Raw genomic sequence first — 26,313 nt, forward strand, 5'->3', positions numbered from 1 at the left:
ATTATTTAATTTTGGCTAGTAGTTAAATTTCAGCAAACTTTTGGTCCGCTACATCACTAGTGTGCATCTTTCAAAATGTAAAGATACAGACAAGCCCTGGGACCAGGTTGCAGTTAAGCAATCCTCCCAATGAATATCTACTTGTCTTTTTTCTATCAAATTTGCTGCAAACTGGAGGTTGACTAGGGACCATGTCATCTAAATTTGTACTGAGGACTATTCTGCGTTGCGAATGAGGTGAGGTCATAGCTGTTGACAATAGCCATCTCATGTGAGGCTAATCTCCGTGCAAATCATATGGAGAATCGAGTCACATGAGGTGACTATTGTCACCTCAAATCACTCGCGGCGCAGAATAGGCCTCACTACGTACCACTACGTGCCGCTGTAGTTTTGAGATACCGCTTGGGGTGGTTTGTAACTCGTTAGCTTCTAGTAATTTTCATACTTTAGATTTATTCTAACCAGTTAAGTTCTGCATTCCAACGGACTTTCGTTCGATTGGCCTCTCATACAAGCTGCGCTCTATGCTATACAGACTGCTCCGTAAATTCTTACTATAAACTCTCTCACACACACACAAACTCTCTGTTATGCTTCGCAATTATACACCCATTTTAAACTACATACTAATGGTTGACAAAACCCGATGAGAAATGAGCTGTACAAACCAAAAGAAAGAAAAATATCAGTACACGTCTAATACTTATCCACTACGCGACTTAATTTCTTCGATTCCCACCCCGGAACCCACGTTGTTGGTTTCCTCGTCCACCTCGTCCCATGTTGTTGCCTCTGCTGCGATTACCACCCCTGCTGTTATTCCACCCACCATCACCACCTTCGTTGCCTCCCTGGTCTGGACCAAAGTTGTTGCCTCCGTTGTTGTAATTGCTGAAATTGTTCGGTGGAGGACCCGAGGCGAAATTGTTGTTGAAACCGCCCGGCGGTGGCCCGTTGAAATTGAAATTACCAGGTGGCCCAGAACTGAAATTAGGCGGTGGACCCTGGTTAAAGTTGGGTGGTAAGCCCGGAGGAACATTGGGGTTGAAGCTGTTCGGTACACCAGGGTTGAAATTGTTGGGTCCGGGACCGAAATTGTTTGGACCTCCTGGTGGCCCCTGACTAAAGCTGTTCGGACCGGAACTGTAATTGATAGGTCTACTGTTGAAGTTGTTCGGTCCAGCATTGAAATTGTTGGAAGCGAAGTTGTTTGGACCACCAAAGCTCGGTGGGACTTGATTAAAACCGAAATTTTTCTGTGGGTTGGAAAATCCAGATCCATCTTTGCTGTTATCTTTGCTGTTACCGGGTCCATCTACTTCCATTTCCCAGGAGTTTCCGCCAAGGCCAGATTCTTCCCTGGCGCTACTTTCATATTTCACGGTGGACCACTGTCCGTTGCTGTTGGTATTGTGACTTTCAACAGGGGACCTCATTGGCCTTGACGATACAAATTTACTATCACCGCCCATGTCCTCCTCGTCCCAGTTCGTCTCGTTGTGTTCTGCCCAGAACTTTTTCTCCTCTTCCTGTTCACGACGTTCTTTCTCCTTCAGCTTTTCCCGTTCTCTGCCTTTTTTACTGTTCCTAAGTGCCATCTCATCTTCTATTTCATCCGTACTAAACTTAATATCCATTGGGGGGGCAATTTCCAGTTGCAGTAAAGACGGTATACCAGCTGTAGGATCCGGCGTGGGTGGAGGCGGAGTCCTCCGTTTCATTAACGAAGTAGATGATAACAGCGGTTCGGTAGCTTCCGGTGGTTCGGATGGCTCGATTACTGTCGTTTTGTTGTAGATAAAGGTTGGATCAATCTCCATCTTTATCCTGGTGGCCAGAATTTCTGCGCCATTCTCGTCCATGAGATCTTCGTCGTCGATGGATGGTAATATATCCTGCAATTCCACTATTTTTCCCATCAGGATGAATCTGTTCAATGCCGTAGGTCCCTCTAGAATAGCAGCTTCCAAATCAGAACCAGCTGGAAAAATGATGGGGTAAATGTTATTCATGGCAATCATTTGAAAGCGAGTTACAAAATACTTACGCTGCACCTGAATGACTCGGTCGTAAAGAATTATAGCGGACGGTGCAATCTTTTTAAGTGGTACAACACCCGGGGTACTTTCAACAATTTGCGATATAACTTCCTTGATCTCATCCGATGTTTCACGATGTTCCTCAAACTTGCTGGCTTCATTCCACTGAGCTTGGAAGTTGCGAGGAATCGGTTTACTGTAGGGGATCTTCTTTTCCCTCATCTTTTCGTTGAAATTGGTAACATTGGCAAAGTCCAGACCAGGAATAACTCCATTATTGTTAGTGCCTAAACTGTCCGCAATGTCGATTTTGTCTTCAGGTCCCATGCCCGGAATGACGACGTGGTCCTCCAGCTCGCATTCGTCCAAACCAGCCAAGCTGGCCGGCAGCGTGTTGAGATTGTACTTATCTCGCATCTGGTCGCCGGGTCGGTTGCGGGTCCAAAATTTGATCGTGTGATCGTTCGAACCCGAACACAGAATATGACCCAGCGGATGCCACGCCAAAGTCCACACTATGCTCTCGTGGGCATTGTCGATTCCACCGACCTCCTTGTCAGTGCTGTAATGGAAGATTATGGTAGAATAGTTAAGTTGGAAAACTAACTTGGTTTTTATTTTAGGTATTATCCTATAGGTTACGATCATATGAAAAAGGCATTTCACAACATCACATCACATCACATCACATCCACCATCATCATCACATTTCACAAGCACACTCGGCATAAAAATATGATCTAAGCCCCGCCCCTAACAAGATTTCCTGCCGTTTTTATGAATGGGGCGGACCTTAGAAAGTATATTTTGTTCCGAGTATGCAAAAAAACAGGGATTTCAAATGTTAATCTAGGTACTCTATTCTGAAGTCTGTGAGAGGGAAATCACAAATCGTGTGTCATTAAAATGCATGGCATGTTGAGCTCGTGAGAAAGAATTTTCTCATTAAATTTTGATTTTTTTGGCTCTCTGTGGAGGGGTAGGAAACCGGGTAAAAAATGTATGGGGAAAACTAATTTTTATTTAGGCTGTGAAGCATTTACCGAGTTAAATTTAACTCGTGGTTAAAAGTGACATTTCGAAAGTTATTTCTTATGTTCGAAAATCCCTGTTATCGATCGATCAGTTTACAAATAGAACTCATTCACGGTTGTCATTTAACTTCTAGCCTTCTAGAAATAACCACGCTCGGATAGCAGGATTATTCGATAACTTTCCATCTGTCACTTTTAACCACGAGTTAAATTTATCTCGCCAATTGGGACACAGGCTTGTTTAACAATAATTGCCGAGAGGTTGTAGGTTGCCGTCAACTTTTTTTCACCTGAATATGGATCAAAAGTGTATTATCATAGAGGTAACTCTAAGACCAGAAGGTCCCGAAGAAACGTGCTCAACTTTTTGGCTCAGCTCTGGTACTATGTGGTACTATCTTCGCTCCCAAGCTAATCGGTGCACCCCTCGAAACATAGGAAAATCTACGAACCCCTCATTTTATCTGTCAAACTTTCATAGCGAATCAAAACAAACATAGTGTAGTACGAGGTGTAGTCCTAGAATTTCGACTTGAATGGGATACGCTTATAGATGCACTTGGGACCAATGGGCTAATCAAGTAATGAGCCGATTTAAAATTCGTATTGATTGTGGATAATGCCAATTCAGAGAAAAAATAGCATTTGGCGTCAGATTATCACCTTTAATAGCATGCTGTAGCTGTCACTGATCAAATTTCCATCACAATCACATAGATCAGTCCACGAAGATTTCCTTCACTTTTCCCTCACCCGTAAATGTTGACAGTTTTGGGTGGTTTGTTTTTCTCCCATTCGTTGTCATCTCTTTTACTCAGAAGCAAAATGATAGGGAGCCCAAAGTGAGGTTAGGGACCGTTTACTGATTTACGGTGGACGCATACTTTTCCCATGTTCAATGGGAATTCCTATACACATGGGACAGTTATGCGTCCATGGGCAGATAGGATCATATACCTATATAATGTAGGTTGTTAATGAGAAAAAAATGTCCTCAATAATTGAATTTAATTCAATATTATTACTATTATTGACAGCTGCTTTCTCTAAACATACAGGAAACTAGGGGTTTGGTATTACATTATGTAGACGAGGTTTAGACTTCGGTTCGTCTGCGTAGACAATCGTCCATAAAAATGTTCGGAAATTTGTACACACCGTGGACACATCCGGTTAACAAACGCGTACTGTGGCACGCAGAGAGCGGCGATATGAATTTCGACGGCCGCAGCTAACAAACTTTTGGAGACTGGCAAAGTTTGCTGGTCAGTGTGTTCGTTGAAGGCTGCCCCTCGGGTTACCCACATTGGCGTAGCTAGACAATTTATCTGGAGGGAGCCTAGATAATTCTGGGGGGGATTGGCCCCCCTGGCACCCCCATTAGCTACGCCAATGGTTACCCAGCAACTGGAAAGATGCTGTATGTGCATCGGCTTCGGTCACAAGGTGAGCAACTGCAAAGACCCTTACATATCTTATCTGTGCACATTCTCTGTGGTTTGGCACAGAATGAGGGTTCCTGACAACCTGTGCAGGATTCTGATGATTTGCTTCTAGAACCGACTTGTGGTCTATAAGACAGACATGCACATTTAGATTGTTTTGCCGAGATGGGCACCACCGAGCAGCTCGGCATTTTATTTTACTGGATCTCAGTGAAAAACTTGGCAAGATTCAGCAAAACTTATGTTTGTTAGCTGAGATCTCGGCAAAATTCCCAATTGTAAGTTGAATTTCGGCAAGTGTTTCACTAATGTACAGCAAAATAAAACGCCCACCTCAGCAAAAAAAAAAATCGAAGTTTGTGGGTCAGAGATCGATTAGGATCACGGCGGGAGTTCCACAAGGCTCCATCCTTGGTCCTACGATCTGGAACGGGATGTACAACGCAGGCATGTCTAAACGCAACACTACACTGCGTACTGCCTCTTTTACACACCACCAAGAGCATTGAGTTGTATGCTCCGTACCAGTGCTCGATAGAAAACACCAAATGCAGCGAACAAGGCACCGGCACCGGTGCCTTGTTCGCTGCGTTTGGTGTTGTCCATCGAGCACTGGTACGAAACGTAAAACCCAATGCTCTTGGTGGTGTGTTTGTAGACAAAACTGCCACCCGTGCAAAAGGGTTCAGTGCTTTTACCATGGCTGGTACAACGGCGTGCTGACGATCAAGCAACCCAAAGGTGTCGAGATCTTAACGGCAACAGATGAGACGCTGAAAGAGGTTGAAATTTTGGGCACCGAGGCGGCCGAAACGGCTGCAAAATGGATATAAGGAGCGAAGCTGCAGATAGTCTGCCACAAAACGGAAGTGCTATTGATCATAAACTACAAAGCGGTGCAACGGCTGAAATCACAGCCACGTCGACTATGCCTGGGAGAAGGCGGCGAAGTCCATTAACGCGGTAGATAGATTCATGCCGAACAATTCTGGACCAAACAGTAGCAAGAGGCGTCTTCTGGCTAGTGTATCTTCGTTGATACTGAGGTACGGAGGTCCAGCCTGGGTTGTAGCACTGGAAACCAAGCGGAATCCAGCGAATTTGAACAGAACGTTCAGGCTCATGGCCATGCGAGTCGAAAGCGCGTACAGAACCATCTCGTCGGAAGCAGTATGTTCTATCGTCGGAATGATCCCTATCGGCAGTGGTGGAGGACAGTGAGTGTTACAAGCGGAGGGAAACCATAGGAATATGGAAAATGTTGACAGCGGAGTCGAAGGCCAAGTGGCAGCATGAATCGGACACGGCGGAGAACAGTGGATGGACTCATAGACTAATAACGAATATCTCGACCTGGGAGAATAGAAAGCATGGAGATGTCATCTTCCCCCTAACACGATTCCTATCTGGTCATGATTGATTGGAAGTACCTACATCGGTTCGGACACGCAAGGTCACCCCTTTGTTCGGAAAGTAAAATGTAGAGCAAACACAGCATATGGACTGTCCTAGATTTGACGCAATGTGCCCTTAACGCGGAAATTACCGTCGATGAAACGTGTCGAGATTAAGGCATCCGCAATGCCGTCAGCAGGGCAGTCACTCAAATACTGTAGGAGCCTGCAGCGAAAGTGAAGAAACGATCAGCGAACTAGAAACGCTGAATAGCTGAGCTTAAGAAAGGTGCATGAGCATAGAATACATAAGTACATATGAGGGTCTTCGGTAAAATAAAGGAAATGCTACAACTAGCCAGCATAATGTCAACCTACCCAACATTCCAAAACAGAATGGAGCCATCGGAACCACCAGAAGCGAACAATCCCTCGTGCACCGGATGCCACGATACTGCGCTAGCTTCCTTCTTGTGACCACGGAATACCTGAACCTCTTCGCTCAGGTTTCGCAAATCGAACAGTTTTAGCAAATGATCTCGGGATGCTGTGACCAACCAGTTTCCATTGTCGTTCCACTTCAGATCCATCACGGTCGACTTGTGGGCATGTCTAAAAAAAAATGCGTTCCAAAGTTAAATGATCTACAGCTATACGAATTGTCTTATAGGTTTCGGTACTTACAAGGTGGCTAGCGCCTGGCCACTCTTCGGATCCCATATTTTGATCGGTTGCTGGTTATCTTTACTACCGGACACGATTAACGCCTTCTGAGGATGCCAGTGGACACACTTCACATCAGCACCGTGACCTTCAAAGTATAAATTATGCTAGAATCTTGACCATCACTCTCGCACATAGAACATCGAACTAACCTCTCAGAACACGTTCCTCCTGGCAACGTAGGAAATCCCAAACACGCACCGTACCGTCGTCGCTGCAGCTGGCAAACTTGGAATCCGACGGACTGAAGCTATATGGGTAATGGAAAAAGGGAGAGATAGACCGTTGCGTGATTAGGTACACCGTTATAGCAGGGACAGACTGTGATTTATTCGATTTTATTAACTTTTCTCTATGTCATGTGTATCAGCCGAGTTCAGATAGCTTCCAGGGGAAGGGGGAAAACTTTTATTCTCTTTGGTTGTATTTTATTTATATTTCAAAAATCGTGAAAAAAAAGTGAAATCAGTGGCCGGAGAAAGCTGGTCCTTTTGTGTTCGGTATGCTGCGGGCGTCGTTTCTATAAAGTTCTGCTCAGTCCAGGGTCCAAATCCAAGGGCGTTTCGATCAGTTCGAGATAGAAAGGTAGGGACTTGTGAGAAGCAATTCAAAATTTATTCTTTATTCAATCAAACTGCGAAGCGGGAGAGCATGGAAACCGACTAGCGATGGATGAGACAAATTGAACAATTCAAGTTCTATTCAATGTCAGTCGAAATGGTAATCATTAACAGAAATAAAAAGCCCTTGGTTTATGGTTGTCGCAAAATCAACTCGATTTATTGCTTTCTATTAACAGAAGAAGGGTAACGTTTTTTCGAGACGGGGCTTTCAGTCATTTTTGTTTTGTTTTATTAAAAAATCATACAAATTTTACAAAAAGCGTAACTTATTTGTTATAGTGGAATTCAATCCAGCTTCAGTCTTGTGAATTTACTACAGTCTTCATCTTCATCAAAAATGGGTTTATACCAGTCCAGATTAAGATTTTTTTATAGTATCAGTAAGAAACATTCACTTTTATATCACTCATTCTTTATTTTCGGATAAACACAAACCGTGTACAACATAAAGAGTAGTACTATCTACTGCTGTGACTCAAATCGTACTTATTGTTTTTATGATGGAGAGCGCCGTAAAACGAGGTCAAATTGACCAGATTTGATCACTGAGGTTTCTCGTTGTTTTGGTAGATATAGTACTTTGTATCACACATTCTTACAACAAAAATATTGCACTTGAAGAAATAGAATGATCAAATTTACCCCGTTTTACGGTACCTGATTCTGTTTAACTTTTTTACTCTAGTTCCACTGTCTGTTCGGTGGTGGTGAAAGTGATTCACAATGAGACAGCGATTAAAAACACAAAATTATGGAATGTTTTCTTTACAACCCAATCACTTAGGTAAGATTTATAGTAGATTAGAATAATCTTTTATTATTGAACCAAATATACAGACACATACCATCAGTGTACCAGTTCCCGCTCATGGCTGTGATGACCCATGACACTGTTGCAAAAAATACAGCGTTTTACCCTTTTTGCAGAGTAGAGAGTAGAGTAGGGGAAAGGCACCTATTTTGGCAATTTTTCGGCAATATGTCACATTGTCTACTAGATTGTTGATTCAAACCGTATGCATCGAGATATACATAAATATTGTTCACAAAATGCCAGAAGATTGTGTTTTACCGTAGAACCCGTTAGTTTGAATAGCTAAAATCGCAATTAAAAAGCGCTCACGGGTATATAACGCCATTGAGCACCTCACGGGTACCAGTTAAACAAATTCACTATGAGCGCAGATTAATTCTGATTTTAGCTATTCAAACTAACAAGATTCTACGGTATGGCCAAAATAGCAAACTATGGTAAACGGTTTAAACAGGGGGAGACTCTGTTCCACTCCTGGGATTATTCTCAATAAAATTAATCGAGAGTTCATCCAAAGATGCTCTAATGCTACATGGCTATAACATGTTATACGGCTATCTTGATGACATTTTTCTTGTTGATAATTGGGGCTGTCCATATACCACGAGGACACTGTTTGAGAGGTTTTAGACATCCCCTATCCCTGGTTGAATAATCAACCATATATATTTATAGCAACATTAAAGGCCATGGACATTTGCCAAATCAAGCTGAACATGCATTAGGTCCCAAGTAAAATTCGACAGTAAGCATGCATAAGGGTGTAAACACGGAGATCGATTCTCAACATCGATTTTCTCTTTACATTGCTACGGCTAAGCGAAACAATTTTCTGGAATTTGTTCAATGTAGTGCTGTAACAGGTTGTAACAAAAGAGACAATCGACGAAGAGAATCGATCATCACGTTTACGCCCTTATACATGCTCACTGTCGAATTGATCGATTCTCTTCGTCGACTTTCTCTTTCGTTAATAACTTGAGCACATAACCGTTTCTTGTTGTGTTTCTCGTATTAGATGCTAGATAAAAACTTCTTTTATCGATTTGTGATCTGACGACGAAGATAACCTGTCAATATTACATAGGACCTAATGCAATGTTCAGCTTGAAATGTCTTGAAATTCTGCTCAGAAAAATATGTTTGTAAGTTATCCTCTGAATGCTTCTGAAAATTCACTTGGAATGCTCCTTAGTATTCTATAATAAAAACTTATCGGAATGCTATTGGAACTATGCTCGGAAATCCTTTGACAGATTTTTCAGAATTGTTTTGGAATTCAACTTTTAAAAATCAATTCACTTGGTATTCTTATCGAAATTTCCTTGGCACTCTCTTAAGAACTCATTATTCAACCACAAATACGTAGAATAAGCAGGAAAATGTTCCATTTTGGATTCTAGACCAAGACCATATCTTCAAATACTCTTCCTCGTGAGTTTTTGTTATTCTGGAAAATAAATTCCTAACGACACAGCACTCATCCGGTGACGCATTCGATACATTCTTTATGAAGACGTACTATTTTTTACGTATGTTTTAAAGAACATGATGCTATTAACTTGCGAATGAATATTTCAAATGAAATGAAAATCACCTCCAGTCCGCAATGAACTTTTTAGCTGGGTGGTTGTTGGCTCTTCAAAAAGTTAACAAAGGCAAGCGGCATGAGTCGCTGCGCAATGAGCAACCAAATGTTATATTATGATTCAATTTTATGTCAAAATTGACGCTCGTATATGTCAGTCTCAGAGCACCTTTTTTTTCCTATGTTGGGGACATAATACCACCGCGACCATTACTTTGATCAGAGCACCTAAATTAACATCAATTTTTCTAAGTGTTTGGATAGGGAAACGAATTAAATGGTTCGGTGCAATCGAAATCAGCCAGAAGCGTCAAGAATTTTCATGTTCTGGTTATAGCTTCTATAAGCCTATAAGTGTCGACCTACAATACAAAAATTTAAATGAATCTTAATAGCTTTGAAAATAATCAAAGCATACCTCCTATGTAAAAATGTATTCTAGGGCAAAATTTTAAACTAACATTATTTTTGACAAACTTAACTAGCCTTGTGTTTAGCTAGCAACATGTTTAGAATTTGTATAAATTCATGATTCACCATAAACATTTTTAACATCTTATAAATTTGCTCTGTAAAAAATCGATTTCAACACATTTTTTCAAATTGAACCTTTTTTACAACCTCACTTTTTACCAATTAATCAAAAAATTAAGGATAGTTGAGAGTCTATTTAGATCGTTAAAAGTTCAGTAGAACGCATTTCAGGTAATGAGAGGGTAAACATAGAAATGATAGATATATCCAAAATTTCCCCACAAAACATGGAAAAATTCACACGACAGATTTTATTTTATTTGGATTGGGTTCTCAGACAAGGAAAAACCTATAACATCTCAACCAACCGGTGGAAACTAACGATTTTAAATTGGCTCACTACTTGACTATCCTATCGGTCCCAAGCAAATCGGTTAACGTACCCCATTCTAGTCGAAATTCTAGTACTACACTATGTTTGTTTTTATTCGCTATGAAACTTTGACAGATAAAATTAGGGGTTCGTGGATTTTCCTATGTTTCGAGTGGTGCATCGATTAGCTTAGTACCGAAGATAGTACCAGAGCTGAGCCAAAAAGTTGAGCACGTTTCTTCGTGACCTTCTGGTCTTAGAGTTACCTCTATGTCTCAACCATACACCAATTGGGTTCTTTAAGGGTATTGAGGTAAATGCATATTCGTAATCTGCATTAAAAATGGAACCCAAACCCAAAATTTCATCAATTTTGGTACCCTATAACTTTTTTAAATAAGAACGATTACATTTGCAAAAATCACCTTATTAGCGCCCCTCGGTGTCACTTTGTATGGGAGCGAGCTGTCAGTTTGTTAGTTTGGTGTCAAACAGTGAAGTTATTATTTTGCTTTAAATATTGATTTAAAAATCGAGATGAAAGTGTGTAGGTTCGAAAAAATTATCGCTGTGCTCAGAAAACGAAGCTCTTTCAGATGATATATAAAAAACGATATGTTTTTCAAAATTAAAGAACCCAATTAACATAATTCAGGGACTTAAAACGAATTTCTTAATCCCGATCATGGAAAAAAAATCTGGGACCTGGGAAATGTATGGTCACGACATCTACATATAGGGTGTCCCAGAAAGTATAAGCACACTTTCAACTCGCCACCATTTTTACCCCGGTGAAGTTTATCAGCTGTTCATCGATGTGTGTTGTTGTTTACTTATTGCTCAACAAGTTTGTGTGCACAAAGTGTATTTTTTTACAAAATCATTCGAGGCATTTCCCCGGAAAAGCGCAAACAGATCGTGCACAAATGGTGCACTATTCCACAGAACAGAAGGGGAAATGCAAACAAATCGATGAATCAAATAGTGGTTCGTTTTTCTGCTCAACAAGCAATGTGTTGTACCGTTCCACATGGGCTTTCTATGTGCACTCACACTATCATAGTATGCTGCCTATCTTAACTGCAGGCAGAAGATGCCTTCTACCGCTAGGTGCGCTAGTGTTCGCAAATGACAAGTGGAGCCATTTTCTGATCCGAAGTTCCACTCGTGTGACTATTCCCAACCTATCAGTGAGGAATTTGGCAAAAATGGAGGAAGTAAGTATCGGAGCAGTCCAAACCACCATCCGAACAGGACACACCAAAATCTGGCAGTAAACCGGGACCGGTGGACCGAAAACTGGACCAGAAGATCACCCAAGCTTTTGTCAATAAGAAAAGTGCCTCTGTTCGAGATTTGAAGAACGTTCAAGACGCAGAAGAAGCCTAAACGGCGTCAGAAACAAGCCGCATCCGTCAAACCGAGGGCTCGGAAGCTATATGATAGCCTGCTGTGTGGAAAATTGGCGTGTGTTATCATGAACGATGAAACATACGTCTAATTTGACTAAAAGACGCTTCCGGGAGACCAATACTACACAGTCCGTGATGGTCAGGAAGTTGACGATACCCATAGGTCGATTTTTACCGAAAAATTTGGTAAGAAGGCCATGGTTTGGCAAGCGATATGTGAGTATGACAAGTTGTCAAAGCCATTTGTGACGAAGGAGACGAAGAACACTGAAATATACGTTCAGGAGTATTTGAATCGGCGTATGTTGCCCATGATCCGTCAACATGATTGCCCATTACTATTTTGGTCCGATTTGGTGTCAATGCACTACTCGAAAGAAACGGTAGCTTGGTATAAAGCAAACAATGTGTAATACGTGCCAAAAGAGATGAATCCTCCGAATCGTCCGGAGGCCCGGTCAATCGAAACTTTTTGGGCCCTTTCCAAGGGATATCTATGGAAACACTTTAAGGCAGCGAATTCAATCGAACAATTTGAAAAAGACTGGACAAAAGTGGCCAAAATTAATCTGTGCTGAAGCTCATGGGCAGCTCAGATCAAAAGTTCGCTCCTTGGCATACAATTAAAGGAACTGCGGATTATTTCCTCCTATTGAAAGAGAATACTATAGAAAACATACATATGAAAAATTGAGTTCATTAACATAACGTTGTTTTATTCATAATAAACTGTGCATACATCTAAGACTAAAATTTGTTTGGAGATCTTGATCTCCGATGCAGGCAACGTAATTAATTAACATTGCAATGGTAAATAAAGCATGGAGCACTAACAATATTGACCAGAAATGTTTATATTTAATTCTTATTTGATGTGATGCAGTGGCGTTTCCTTAACCTCAATCTACCTGTGCACCAACTGTCAAAACATAAACAAATTCCAGAACAACATGTGAAAAGGGCATACAAGCTTTTTGTAAACAAACCTTCTTATGCCCTTTTCTCGCCACCCATGTGATACTAACGCAAACCTTTAACATCACCGGGTAGGGGACACTTTCCCCTTCCCGATGATATTGCTGGTTTGCGTGGGCGACCCTCGGTTGGTGAGAAAAGGGCCTACAAAGGTTTGTTTACAAAAAGCTTGTATGCCCTTTTCACATGTTGTTCTGGAATTATCAAAATATTGCTTGAAATGGATAGATATCGAGTAAACTAGAAGATGTATTTTTCAACCGATTCGAGTATGAATATGGCGTTAAATCTAGTTTTGAAAGTTGGTGCACAGGTAAAAAGTGAGGTTACGGGACGCCACTGATGTGATGCGTGTCTGGAAACACTATTCATTTGCTTGTCAAAAATTCAAAAATGCCTAATTTCTACTAAAGCTGAGACTTAGATTGAGAAAACTATGTTTTACCATAGAGGTAACTCTAAGACCAGAAGGTCCCGAAGAAACGAGCTCAACTTGTTGGCTCAGCTCTGGTACTCTCTTCGGTCCCAAGCTTGTCGATAACCCCTCGAAACATAGAAAAATCCACGAACCCCTCATTTGATTTGTCAAACTTTCATAGTGAATCAAAACAAACATAGTGTAGTACTGGAATTTATACTAGAATGGGGTACGGTAATCGATTTGCTTGGGACCAATAGGCTAGTCAAGTAGTGAGCCAATTTAAAATCGTTAGTTTCGAATTGATTGTTGGTTTTACTGTCGGCCTACCCGAGCAAAGCCGGTAAACAAAATGAAAGCAAATCGATATTAAAGTTTGCAGTTGCTATCATAATGAAAACTCATTTTGATTTCAATTGTCACGACATTAGTCTGATATCATATTGTGCTTCCATTATGCAGTAAAGACTTTTTAAATGAAAGCAACTTAACTTGAAGTTCTGCTGTTAACGTCTTGTTTAAAATTTAATTTAAGCTCATTTGTCGTTGAACTAACGATTATTGTTTAATTGTTTTGTTTAACGCAATTTAGAACATTCGTTATTTGCCCGGGGTGAGATTTGAGCTCAAGTCTTTCAACGTGAGAAGCATGGATGCTAACGATTTTAACCAGGCCCGTATTTAGTTAAACATTATGAATGCAAAATCAGAAATCAAATTGATTTCTTTGAAAGCAAGATTAGTTTTCCGTTTGATTCAACAGTGTAAAAGTTTGCTCTTATTTTTGTTGTGTTAACAGTTAAGTCAACCAAAATGAGAGCAACTGGAGTATTCAAAATAAGTTGCATCATAACAGCAAATTTTGATTTCAATTTGATCTCCAACTTTGCTCGGGTAGCGCTCCGCCTATACTGCCCATAACCGCAAGTCAGTCCCATTTGTTAAAACCTGGAAATGAGAAAACAGCGTTCCAAGATTTTACATGTTTTTTGATTTGACACTTATTTTAGAGGGATAAATGTAAAAATAAACGTACAATGTGATAGCATGCATCTATATTAACCAAAAAATATTGGATAAAATTTCGTGAATTTTTTATTTTATGGCCAAAAGCTGAGTGGGACTGACTTGCGATTACATTTAACGTCAATGAGAAAAATAACCGCAAGTCAGTCATAATTCCATGACGATGCTGCATTAGTTTAGCACAGTATTGAACAGTAGAAAGATACCATGGTCCCATAGAACGTTATTGTATGTTTCTGGAATTGTTTCGCTGGTTCCAGAGCAATGGCCGGAACATATTCCAGTGAGTATGGGTCTTCATCAGACCAAAGCCAAACGTGCCAAACCCACCATGCGATAAATCAATTCACATGAGAATTCAAAAATTAGATCAATAAGAGTCATGATGAGTGACCAACACCATGTTGGCCACACCCGGACATGTTCCGGGTACCCCCGGGGAAGTGGTAAATCCTTTTTAAATCAAAATCTATCAAGCGATACATCAAATCACATGAGAATTCAAAGCCATATTCATTGGCGGTCAAACTGAGAATCGTAAGAACTATATTGGCCACATCCGGACATGTTCTAGATAGTGGACAAAATCTATCTTGAGACAAATCTCATAATGCGATGTGTTGTCTAACAATTTTAATTATATAGAAGCACTCCACGTTGTTTTATAGTTTATTTAATGAAAGCCTATTTTTTCTAATGGGACTTACTTGCGGTTACTTTTCGCTGTGGGACAATTTGACTTGGTATTGTTTTTCATTTTTCTTGAACAAACCACCTTTTTTTCAATAGCACATCTCAAAAAACATAAAAAGATAGTGGTGTTGTGTACTTGGCACTGATGAAGTCTGCAAGTAGTAGACGAAATACGCGTATCTGTCAAAAGATAAGCAATTATAACGAAATTTAAAGGAAATAAACCAACACGACAAATTTAAAAGATAAAAAGATAAACTGAATAATGATGCTAACTCAAAATTGATAAAAATGCAGATCCCAGACAACCAGAATGCACGTATATTTAAAGTTGTTTTCGTGATATACAATCATATATACAAGCAAACAAATCGTATAGAATGCAAAGAAATAGCTTTTACGTACAAAAGTGGAGGCCATATACGTGGAAATTTTAATTTAATTTTAATCGAGTTGATTTAACATCCTTTACGATTTAATCTGTAATAACAAATTCACTTTGAAAAGTCTTACGATGTAATCCGATTTGATTTGTGATACAGTACGACGGAAAAATGAGTCATCGCATATAGGTCGAAAATTGGCATTTTATACGATTTAACTTAAACATAATGCGATGCATGCCATTCTTATATGCGATTTTGACTTAAACTGTAGCAATTTACGATACTGTCTGCACATTTTTATACGACTTCTGGTTATCTGGGATGGGACAGACTTGCGATTACCGGCAGTATAGGTATGAGCGGAGCACATGGTCATAATAAAAAAAAAACCTTTTTGCACAGAAGTCGAATCGATTTGCGGTCTTCGACAAAGCTGTTTTGTATGTTTTTTTTATGATGATGGTCCCACCTCTTACCCCTACAAAGGTTTGAGCTGGACGATTTATCTTTAAGATAATTGAATATGACATTTTAACCAGGTTGGCAAACAAAATAGAACTGGTTTCAGTTACAGATATAAATTCCCTCTAAAGTTTACAGTTGCTTCACAGCGATATAAATGTGGAAAAGCTCAGGCGTCCACCTCTTAGTTCGCCTTTTTGTCCACCTAAAATATTCATAAGTATTACAAGCAATCAAGAGTTAATGAACAATCAACAAAGCATCCTATTACACTAGTAACCCCGCAATCTGATGCTATCATAATTTTCAGCAATGTCAGGAATGCTCACGAACCCCCAACATTTGCCAGAAAACTTACTACTAACTCAAAGTATCTTCCAAATAAGCTTCAAAATTGCATTTTTTTATCAAATGTTAAATTCAGTCCTCTATATCTGTAATACGCGCGCGAGGCTCAAACCTTTATAGACTACTTTTTTTTTTAATTAATCTACTATAAAATCATATATTAAAAATCCATCATCACCCTCGTGGCGAACAGAAATAGTTTTTGCAGTGCTACAATAATTATTAAAAAGTCGTTATGACAGCTATCCATATAAAATAATCCGTTAGAGATAACTTCGTCAAGATACATAATTTGTCAATTCATAAAAAAATCACTGGATAACTGTTCAAAAGACAGTTTTAACGTGTGAAATGCAGTGTCTTTTAAATTCTGTAAGTGTTGCTAAACGTTTGATATGTCTAGGCATCGAATTGAAAACATTTATTCCTTTCTAATATAATGAATTTTGTGAAGCACAAGTCAAGAAATGTGGTGTTCTTATTTCAACCGCGTTTCTAGTATTATATCTATGAAAGTCACTTCCTCTTTCAATTCGATCACCCAAATATCGAGGCAGCAAACCGTTAACTACTTTAAAATGAACACCATAGTCAAATATACAATTCTTTGCTTCACCGACAACCATTGTAAGGCGTCTAACATCAAAGTTGAGGAAGTGAATCTATTACATCTCAGTATCAAACGCATTATTTTATTCTGCAAGCGCTGTAATCTCGATATTTGTGTTGCATTGGCCAGAAATAAAATGGAAGGGCAAAAGTCAAGATGAGGAGAGATGATTGATTTGTATAGCTGTATTTTACTGGCAATAGTTAAATCGTTTTTCAGTCGACATAGAATTCCATACTTCTTGGCAATTTTCTTGATGACATTGTCAATGTGAGAGTTGAACTTAAGTGTGTCATCAATAATCACGCCAAGATATTTAATCTCCCGAACGCGATCAATAGTCTCATCATCAATTACAACAGAGACGTTCTCATTTACTCGATTCCGCGAAATTACCATAAATTTAGTTTTACTTGTATTCAATTTTAACTGCTTATACTTCAACCATCTACTTAGAGAACGTAAATCTTTATTCAAGTGTAAAACGGCATCATCTAAATCCTTAGCTGCAATGAATAACAAAGTATCATCTGCAAAAAGATTAATGTCGCAAAATCGTAAAACACGTCGCAAGTCATTAATATACATAATAAATAACAGGGGCCCTAATACACTTCCCTGGGGCACTCCAAGGGTATTCCCCACGGGACTGGAAACAGAATCAGTTCTGTCAGACAAATAGCTTTCAAACCATTTATATGCAGCACTCGTAATTCCAAAGCGCTTGATTGATCTTAACAATAAGGGCCTAGAAATTGTTTCAAAAGCGCGTTTAAGATCCAAAAAAACAGCAACAATCGTATCTTTACACTCCAAGTTATTTTTCCACTTCGCTAATACCAAATTCAACGCGGTTTCACAAGAATGACCTTCCCGATATCCCGATTGTTCTGGTATCAACAAACTATTACTATTTAAATACTCCAACAACTGGCCTTTAACAACAAGTTCTAAAATTTTCTCTAATGTGTGCAACATGTTGATGGGACGAAACTCTTCGGCTTTAATCGTTCCAGCAACTTTTTGAATAGGGACCACTAAGGATTCCTTCCAAATTTGTGGCACATGTCCAGTTTGTATTGATTCATTAATAAGGTCCAGCAAGATGTGGCCAATGACATGAAAGCAATCTTGAATAACTCTAGCATTAACATTATCTACTCCAGCCGATTTTCCTAATGAAAAACAAATAACTCTCATCTAATGTGATTGGGTGAAAAACTTCAAATCTACAACTACTATTAACTGGCTGATCAAAAGCTTCAGTTTCTACAATATGAGTTTCAGATAAATGTCCAAGGTTTGGTAAGTGATTTTTTGAATTTTTGACAAGCAATTGAATAATTTTGGTTTCCCATATATAGATTTCCATACAAACTATAAAGCTCTCCCGCAAATCCAGATCGTAACCAAATTCATTCAAATTTGGCACAGTAGGTAGGGAACTCAATACGAATCGAAAGAGCTGTGGGGACAGGCGGTTGAAAAGTTGACCAACCTGTATTGTATAGAGAAGACAATCCCCAATCTATTGGTCAGGGCTGGCAAATGTCATTTTCAATGAACGATCTCACGCGATATTTACAGAGTTATTTCTGTCACTATCATCGGATGGGAAAACAACGATAGAGTTTTTCTTCCAAATCTCATCGATTTTTTTGTCATGACAGAACGTGACAGTGTTGGGATCATTGCAATTATTAACTCATTTATTGGTATTTTTGTTATATGCACCGCGACAATCTTAAGAATATATTCACTCAACAGATTACATTCTGTTGCTTGTCTAAATTTATCTAAATTAGCTAGAAATTTTGATTCCAAAACCGGATGGAAATTATTCACATAAGTGCATGAACATTGGAAAATGACAAGACGGCTCATGATAGGTAGTTCCGTCTCATGATAGTGAGAGTGATAGTGAACCTGTTTTCTCATTGTCACATGACTGCCGTGATATATATCAGCTCTGCTATTGGTAATGTTAATTTGAATGATTGAGTTTTTGTTTACGAGAAATCGTACAAAAGCAGTACAGTTTATATACGTCAAAATATTATAGCAGACGAAAAATTGTTCATTGGATTCACTAAATTCCAATGAAAATATCGAACCGCCCAGCACGCTTCCATATTATTCGAACTTATTTCTAATAAAACTCTTCAAATTGTCGAAATCAAGTATTACACTTTGAAATATACTTCTAAGACCATATTACGTCGAGCAGGAAACTTGATTTTATTGACGTCAATTTTTCATGAAACCACTGTGTAGTCAGCGAAACTCTGTTTGTTACCGTATGCGTGATAATGTTTGCACCATTCCTGAAAGGGATAAAGTGAATACGGATGTGTATATCGGCATTATTAGTAAGTATGTCCTTCCTTGGATTACTGAGCAATATAAACTGGAGCCGAATGTGATCTTTCAGCAAGACGGGGCACCATGCCACACCTCGAACCGCACGCAGAATTGGCTGAAGGAACATCTGCCATCCAGCCCCGATCTTAACCCCTTGGATTATTAAGTGTGGTGCGTCATAAAGGTCAAGGCCTGTGCCAAACGCCACTCCAGTACAGCAAGTCTCAGACAAACATTGACCAGCGCCTGAAGAAATATGAAACCGGATTAAATTATCAGAACATGTCGAGCATGTGTGTTGATGCCGTAATTGTGGCAAATGGAAATTCTATCGATGATTAACATAGGTTTAAGTTCTAACAAACATATCCCTTTTAAATAAATAATTTTTTCCACCCCGAATATTTTCAGATTTTTTGTTGTTTTTACAGTGTTTAATGGGGCAAACATTATCGCGCATACGGTAACATCTATTAATTGCATAAAAGGATTCTGTGACACTACCCCGAATGTCACTACCCCGAACGCCATAACCCCGAACGCCATTACCCCGAATGCCACTACCCGAATGTCCTACTACCCCGAATGGCCATTACCCCGAATGCCCTACTACCCCGAATGGCCATTACCCCGAAATTAGGACAAATGAAAGAACAGCAAGGGGTCAAAAGAAGGGTACATTTTTAGAAGGAAATTTCGTTTTGGAATTTATACTGAATACAAATGATAATTTTTTATTGGAATTTTGAAGCTTGCAAGCGAGCAAGCTTGTTTTACGCGAGAAGCCCGAGAGATGTCGTTACTGAGGTCCTATGTTTTGAGATACTATGTTTTCAAGAAAAACTTTTTCAAAGTGTTATGTCTGTTGTCTGTGATTAAACTCTCTGATTAGTTTCACTTTACTAAATTGATGATACACTACGTTTACTTTTATGGAACTATGTATTTATCAATTCCAAACCATTTTAAAGCTCTTTAGAAAATGACAACCTTCAAGTTTTCGAGCACTTCGTTCACCATTTAAAAAGTCAAATGGTCTAATATGCAATCCAATTCAATATGCAATACCAGTCGGAAACTGTTAAACCTTATCAAAGAATTGTTCGACCTGAGTCTAGACCTGAGTTGAAGAATTTCTCGTTATGGATTGAAAAATCGGTGCATGGAACGTTGAACTATCGATTACAAATTTATAACATTATTCCACACGTTATTATCGCAAATGGTCATTACCCCGAATCCCTTGCCAAAAGCTATTGATTACATATTTTCCTTATATATTAAAAGAAGGGAATATTCCCTTCCCTTCCTTATCATACATCCAAAGAATAAATTATTTTCTTTTTGTATATTCAAAGAAAGGAATATTCCCTTCTTTATCGTTCATCCAATAATTAATTATTTCCTTTTGTTATATTTTCAAAGAATGAAATATTCCCTTCTTTATCATGAATGTGTCACAGAATCGCATAAAAGATGTGTTCTTCCATCGGGAATTTTTCATATAATATCCAGACGCAAAGTCCGAACACCTCGCACGATCAATTTAATACTTTTTCTTCTTCCTGACTTTGACGCTCGCAAACGAGCCTACTCTCAACTCACTTCCACAGTTATCAATTGTCAATCAGTTGCATATTGTTTGCGCAATAATACTCTCAAGCCTATTCTGCGAGTTGTGTGACTCTCTGTCGCTAGTGAGGTGACAAAAGTCACGTCGTGTGAGATGACTCTCCGTACAAAACAATTGGAGAGTAACCTCACACGTCGTGACTTTCATCACCTCACTATTGACAGAGAGTCACACGACTCGCAGAATAGGGGTGACTGCCAAGGGAAGTCGAGACAATATCCTCGAAATAGACCGGATCGGGAATCGATTCCACTGTCTTGGCTATTCAACCATCTTGTTCCCATGGTAGCACAGGTGACCCAACACTTTTCGGTCTGTCTCATGTTTGTCAAACTACACACTTAGATTAATTACAGGAGTCAGTATTTTTTACTGGGTTTTTAAGTTGCTGAAAAAGTCGATAAAACTTCAAATGATCGTTATCCATAAGGAATCAATGAAATCGACAAATTTTATTTTCTATCATTAAATGGGGTTAACATGGGATTTTTCCATAGACTTTTAAACTTTTACCGAACAGTTCCGCAATTCTAAAATGCATTAAAACCTTAGTGACTGAATTAGTGTGTACTATTAAATGGTCAGTAATTATTGAAGCTGCTCTGTATGCCCAACATGTATTGTTGAGAATTCAACTGAGCAACTATTGAAAAACAATTAAAAAACTATTGATTTTAGATTCGATAATTTTAGGCTGCGTGGAACATCATCAATGGTCTATCGCTTTGTTCAAGAACACATATTTGTATCTCAAAACAACGAAAGGGTTAAGGCCCCTGATTAATTCACTGTTTTCAAACGAATCGGATACGTCATACATAGAAGAAAAAAAAATGTACCTATGACGTATCCGATTTGTTCGAAAACAGAAATAAGGAGGATTATTCCAACCAACAATGAGGCCTATTCTGCGCCACGAGTAAGGTGACTCAGGCTTATTCTGTGCGGCGTGTGAGGTGAGGTGACATGCTGTTACTTTTGAAGTGACACTGTCCCCTCGGGTGAGATGACCCTCTTTTCAAATCAAATGGAGAGTCACCTCACCCGTGGTGACAATTATCACATCACCATCACCTCACCCCTAGTGAGGTGACAACATCATGTGAGGTACCTAGCTAACAGTGCAAATCAAACGGAGAATCACCTCACACGAAATGTCGTTGAAAATTGAACTACAAGCAATGTTTTGTAGTGAATTTGAATCTTTTAGTTAAGTCTGCTCATAAAACTTAATTTGTTGTATGGATTTTGCTGACGTCTTCAAACAGTGTTTTTATCAAAATTCTCTAAACAAATTTTGAGATTCTTTCTGCACTGAAAAAAAGTTTTCACTTAGTTTCTATTAGGAACGCACATAGTATTTTTCCAAAAACAATGACTTTTACCTGAATATCACATAGCATTAGAAATTCTATATGAGAAATCATATAGATTTCATTGGACACATAACGTTCATGTGTTTTAGGGGTGCAATTTACAATTATGGGATCACATGAAAGTTATGTGAAATTCAAATGGATATTTTCCACTGGTTATGTAATTTATTTTATGAGTGTGAAATTCCCCTAAAATTTTCTCCACAACATTCTAGGATTTCTCTGCATAACACTTTGAAGATTCCTTAAAGGGTAGTAGAAAATCATGCTCTTATTTTTTGTATGAAAAATACAGTTCGAACGAAAACGATAATATGCAATAATGTACATATAGGTATATAATATCAATGCAACAGCAATGATGGTTTACTTTTTCAAACCAGTATTGGTGCTAAATTGAGCCTGTTATCAAAAAAAATCAAGTCCATGACCAATCTTGCCCCACCTGACGCTACAAGCGATATTCAACTAACTTTCCGTATGACAAGAATTTCCCACTCTTTTAAAATTATTCCTGTGAAATACAAAAAAAAAAATTCCATACAAAATCAATTGTTCGGAATTTGAGTCACTTTTTCTTCTTCATTGGACGTACATAATATTTTTAGTAAACCTAGAAGTTACGTTATGTTAATGTTGTACACGGTATCCACTCATACTGACTCATCCATTCATTCCAGGGACTTGTTGTGGGACGGAGATCAACCTTTTTTTTATTTATATTACACTTTATTTGAGTAGGAAGATAAAATCTGACCAGCAGATAGCAACACGCAACTTTTTTGTTTGTTTTGTTTTTTGCAATGGGGATTAGAAGGCAGGAAAAGGACCCTAACGTTTTTTATTGTACTTTGCTCTCTACAGACCGACGCAAAATCATACGAGCCAGCTTTTGTGTATTCGGTGTTCGTACTGGGCAATCGAGGGGATCATTTTGATAGAGTATATTAACAAGAGAATAAAAAGGGTATACTTAATCGTGAGAAGATAGGTTGCCACAAGGCGATACACAGAACCAGCAGTCAGCAAGAACCAACAAGGAAACCATTGGGTTGCATCTGGCAACGGCGGCTTACTGTTGCTGCTGTTGTGGCAGTAGTACCTGATTCCTCGGATGGGTTCCTTGTGGGCCTGGAACATTTTCACGTTGTTCATGTTCGACTGCCAGTACTTGACGTAACCGCTGTGATCACCGGTCACCATCCAGTTGTCGTTATGGGACCACACCATCGTCCGCACGGAGACATCGTGGGCCTAAGGAAAGAGGTTTGAAGTCCCAGAATGTAGTTCTCTTTGTCAATATGATTATGATTGCTGTTTATGAGTTGTGATTGTGTGAACTGCAGAGGCTGATGAGCTGATCAATAATCGCAGACCATCACAGGCTGTAAAATTAAAATTACCTGCAAAATAGTTTCAAAGTTAAACGTCAATCCATTCCACAGAGTAAACTCTCCCGAACTGGCACCGGTGACAAGACGGCGCCCTTCCGGTGTCCACGCAAGAGTGAATATCGGACAACGCATCTTGTTGGTGGCTGTTTTGACGAACCGCGTTGTGACTGCGTTGGTCGGATTGTCCATGTAGCTCGGAGGCGGCAGTAATTCCGGAATGTAGATACACTCGGGCTGCAGGGCACGTCGATCGCGGTAGTCGCGTTCCCAAGTGCGAGTCTGACGTATGCAGTAGAAAATCCATGATTAATTTCTACGGTACTTCCTCGATCAAGGAAAAAAAGAAGGTTCAAGGTCAATACTTACCTCCAACGCCTTGATGATAGAAGCATTATAATCCACAGTTTTACGCATTACCGATTTCCGGAGCCGTTTACCATCGAAATCATCCTGTGTCATGGGAAGTCCCCCACGGAAGCCATTGAAATGGTGATAAGGTCGGTGGTGGTAAAAGTTATGCTGTGGCTTCTGCGACTGTGGATTCTGATAGCTCAGAATACGATTAATTGGAGGGGGATTGGCAAAATTTGCACCTCCCATAGGATCGGGTGGAGGCTGTGAAAACTCCATTCTGCTTACAATTTCCACTAGGAAAAACCAATGTTGTCTATTTATTTATTGATTTCAGAACTAATAAGCTAATCACTTTCAACAACGAGCAAGTTCGATTTCTCAGTTCGAGCCGAAGACATTATTTCTGCAAGCTTTCATTTTCGTGACTCCAATGCAAAACGACAGCGCAAAAACCTTACATTCATATTGCCACAACTATTCCGTATCTCATGAATAAATTCATACACCAAAACACTCGCGCCGACTCCGAGGTTCGAACTAATCGATATTTAATGCTTGTAGTTTCCAAAAATACGTAGTTTTTTCAGATTTTCTTCCAACAACACTCAACTCAACGCGTGAAACAAGCGACCATTTTTATACCGTTTGACGTTTAATGACTTTTACACGCTAAATTGAAAACTCCCAATAATACGTAAAATTTCGCCTACACGCTAAGATGCACATACCTCAAAGTCGGTAAATTATAACTACACGGTAAGAAAAGTCCCCAACGGCCAGTTCACTTTTACCTACTTTTGACTAGTGTATCAGTTTTTTTCCTTTTAATGTTGTCAACGACGGAGGAGCAAAACCACCTAACAGGGGTTGGAAAGTGTGGTAATCTAAAGTTAAGTATAATCATATTTACCTACTTTTGGGTACAACTCACTTACTTTTTACGGTAACCTTTGTAAACACATAAATGAGTAAAATAATACACATTTTTTATATTTATATGCAGCTGTCAAAAAATGTGTAAATTTGTAGATCTTAAAATGTGTAAAAAAATACACATTTTAATTATGTAGTACCAGTCAAAAAATGTGTTATTTTATACTCATTCATGGGTAAAAAAAACTTCAAACTTTGCTGGATCCTGCCTTGTTTACGCACGCCATTTGTATATATTTCAGCAAAGTACAACAGGAAAATGGAGGAACTACGGTCCAAGCTGGACAGCGCAACGATGGACATACTAGAGGATGTGATTTATACTATTTTCATAGTTAAGTTTTATAAAAAAAAATCATAATCTATGTCCGGTGTCTCGCTTGCTTCATACTGATTTTTGTTTTTTGTTCTGGATCCTACCTACACGAAATGAAAATCAATTATTTTATTCATGTGTTTCACTTATACATTTTTGCCAAAACATCAGCCTTATACATTCCATTAGACAAACCAAATAGGTCCTATAAAAATGCATAAAAGGTATGTGTGACCGCTTATACATTTCATTTGATACATGATCTTCATTAACTTTTTGCAAGGCGTTAGCTTATCAGTTGACTTATACATTTTATGAATAATCAGCAATAGAAATTTGCCAAAAGGTATAAGGAGATTTATATCCGTGTATCGATCCATCAACTCATGAACCGGGGACCAATGGCTTTACTTCCCTTCCGAAGGAAGGCTTGATTCTCGGCGTGATCAGAGATGTTATGCCTCAGAACATCCCAGCGGTGCCGACTGGGATTGAAATCAGGCCTGCTTATCACTACACCACCGGCGCCGGTACTGATTTTTTGATGGCTTCCTTTTTTTTAAATAAAATATGATTGTATTCGAGCAATCTTTATTTTATCATTGACATAAATAAAAAAATCCGAAGTTGAAAAAAATTAAAGGGTTGTGTCCTAGACACGACCGCAGTATGACGTAGAACCACACAAAATTGATGTTTTTCATGCATTTTTGACTATTATACTTTATCTTAAAATTTTCAAGTATTTCAATGTTTCGGTTATGGTTGACTGAAAACAATTTACACATTTTTCTTGACAAATATCCATGTGAAATTCCACATGATTTTCATTCGACCACACATAAACAGAATCCACTCAGAAGTACACATGAAATTTATACGCTAATGAATAGTATGTGTGGTCACGCATGGTTTTAATATGTACATATATTAAGTATGTGGCCGACACATAGATATTGATTTGTTGATCACGTTGCAACAACTCATGTGTGGGATTTGAGGGGTGTGTTTAGGAGAGGTTGTTGATGAGTGGGGGGGTAGGAAAGTTTGTTGATGAGTGGGGGGAGGGGGTTAGAAGCTGTTGTTGATGAGTGGGGGGGGGGGGG

General features: G+C 39.1%; 1 protein-coding gene across 1 annotated transcript; it reads right to left on the reverse strand.

Annotated features, from left to right (window-relative positions):
• Positions 1–430: 430 nt before the first annotated feature.
• Positions 431–24,593, reverse strand: Wdr33 (WD repeat domain 33). Its single transcript, XM_065237106.1, has 8 exons — positions 23,971–24,593; positions 23,614–23,883; positions 23,313–23,464; positions 6,791–6,888; positions 6,600–6,726; positions 6,294–6,527; positions 2,051–2,604; positions 431–1,984 (listed from the first exon to the last, which is right to left on the reverse strand). The coding sequence occupies exons 1-8, from the start codon at positions 24,232–24,234 to the stop codon at positions 723–725; spliced, it is 2,961 nt and encodes a 986-aa protein (XP_065093178.1). The 5' UTR covers positions 24,235–24,593; the 3' UTR covers positions 431–722.
• Between the last annotated feature and the right edge of the window lie 1,720 nt (positions 24,594–26,313).

Source organism: Ochlerotatus camptorhynchus, unplaced genomic scaffold, assembly GCF_037179485.1.
Source record: "Ochlerotatus camptorhynchus isolate MF236.1 unplaced genomic scaffold, CSIRO-AGI_Acam_v1.1 ptg000592l, whole genome shotgun sequence".
In the NCBI taxonomy this organism is placed as follows: Eukaryota; Metazoa; Arthropoda; class Insecta; order Diptera; family Culicidae; genus Ochlerotatus; species Ochlerotatus camptorhynchus.

Bases quoted from the DNA above. Each gene is read 5' to 3' on its own strand.
- Wdr33 (XM_065237106.1), bottom strand. From the start codon at position 24,234: ATGGAGTTTTCACAGCCTCCACCCGATCCTATGGGAGGTGCAAATTTT. The intron at 23,465-23,613 runs GTAATTTTAATT...CTCTTTCCTTAG, and splicing joins ACTTTGAAACTATTTTGCAG to GCCCACGATGTCTCCGTGCG. The intron at 2,605-6,293 runs GTAGGTTGACAT...CTTCCATTACAG, and splicing joins ATTCTGTTTTGGAATGTTGG to CACTGACAAGGAGGTCGGTG.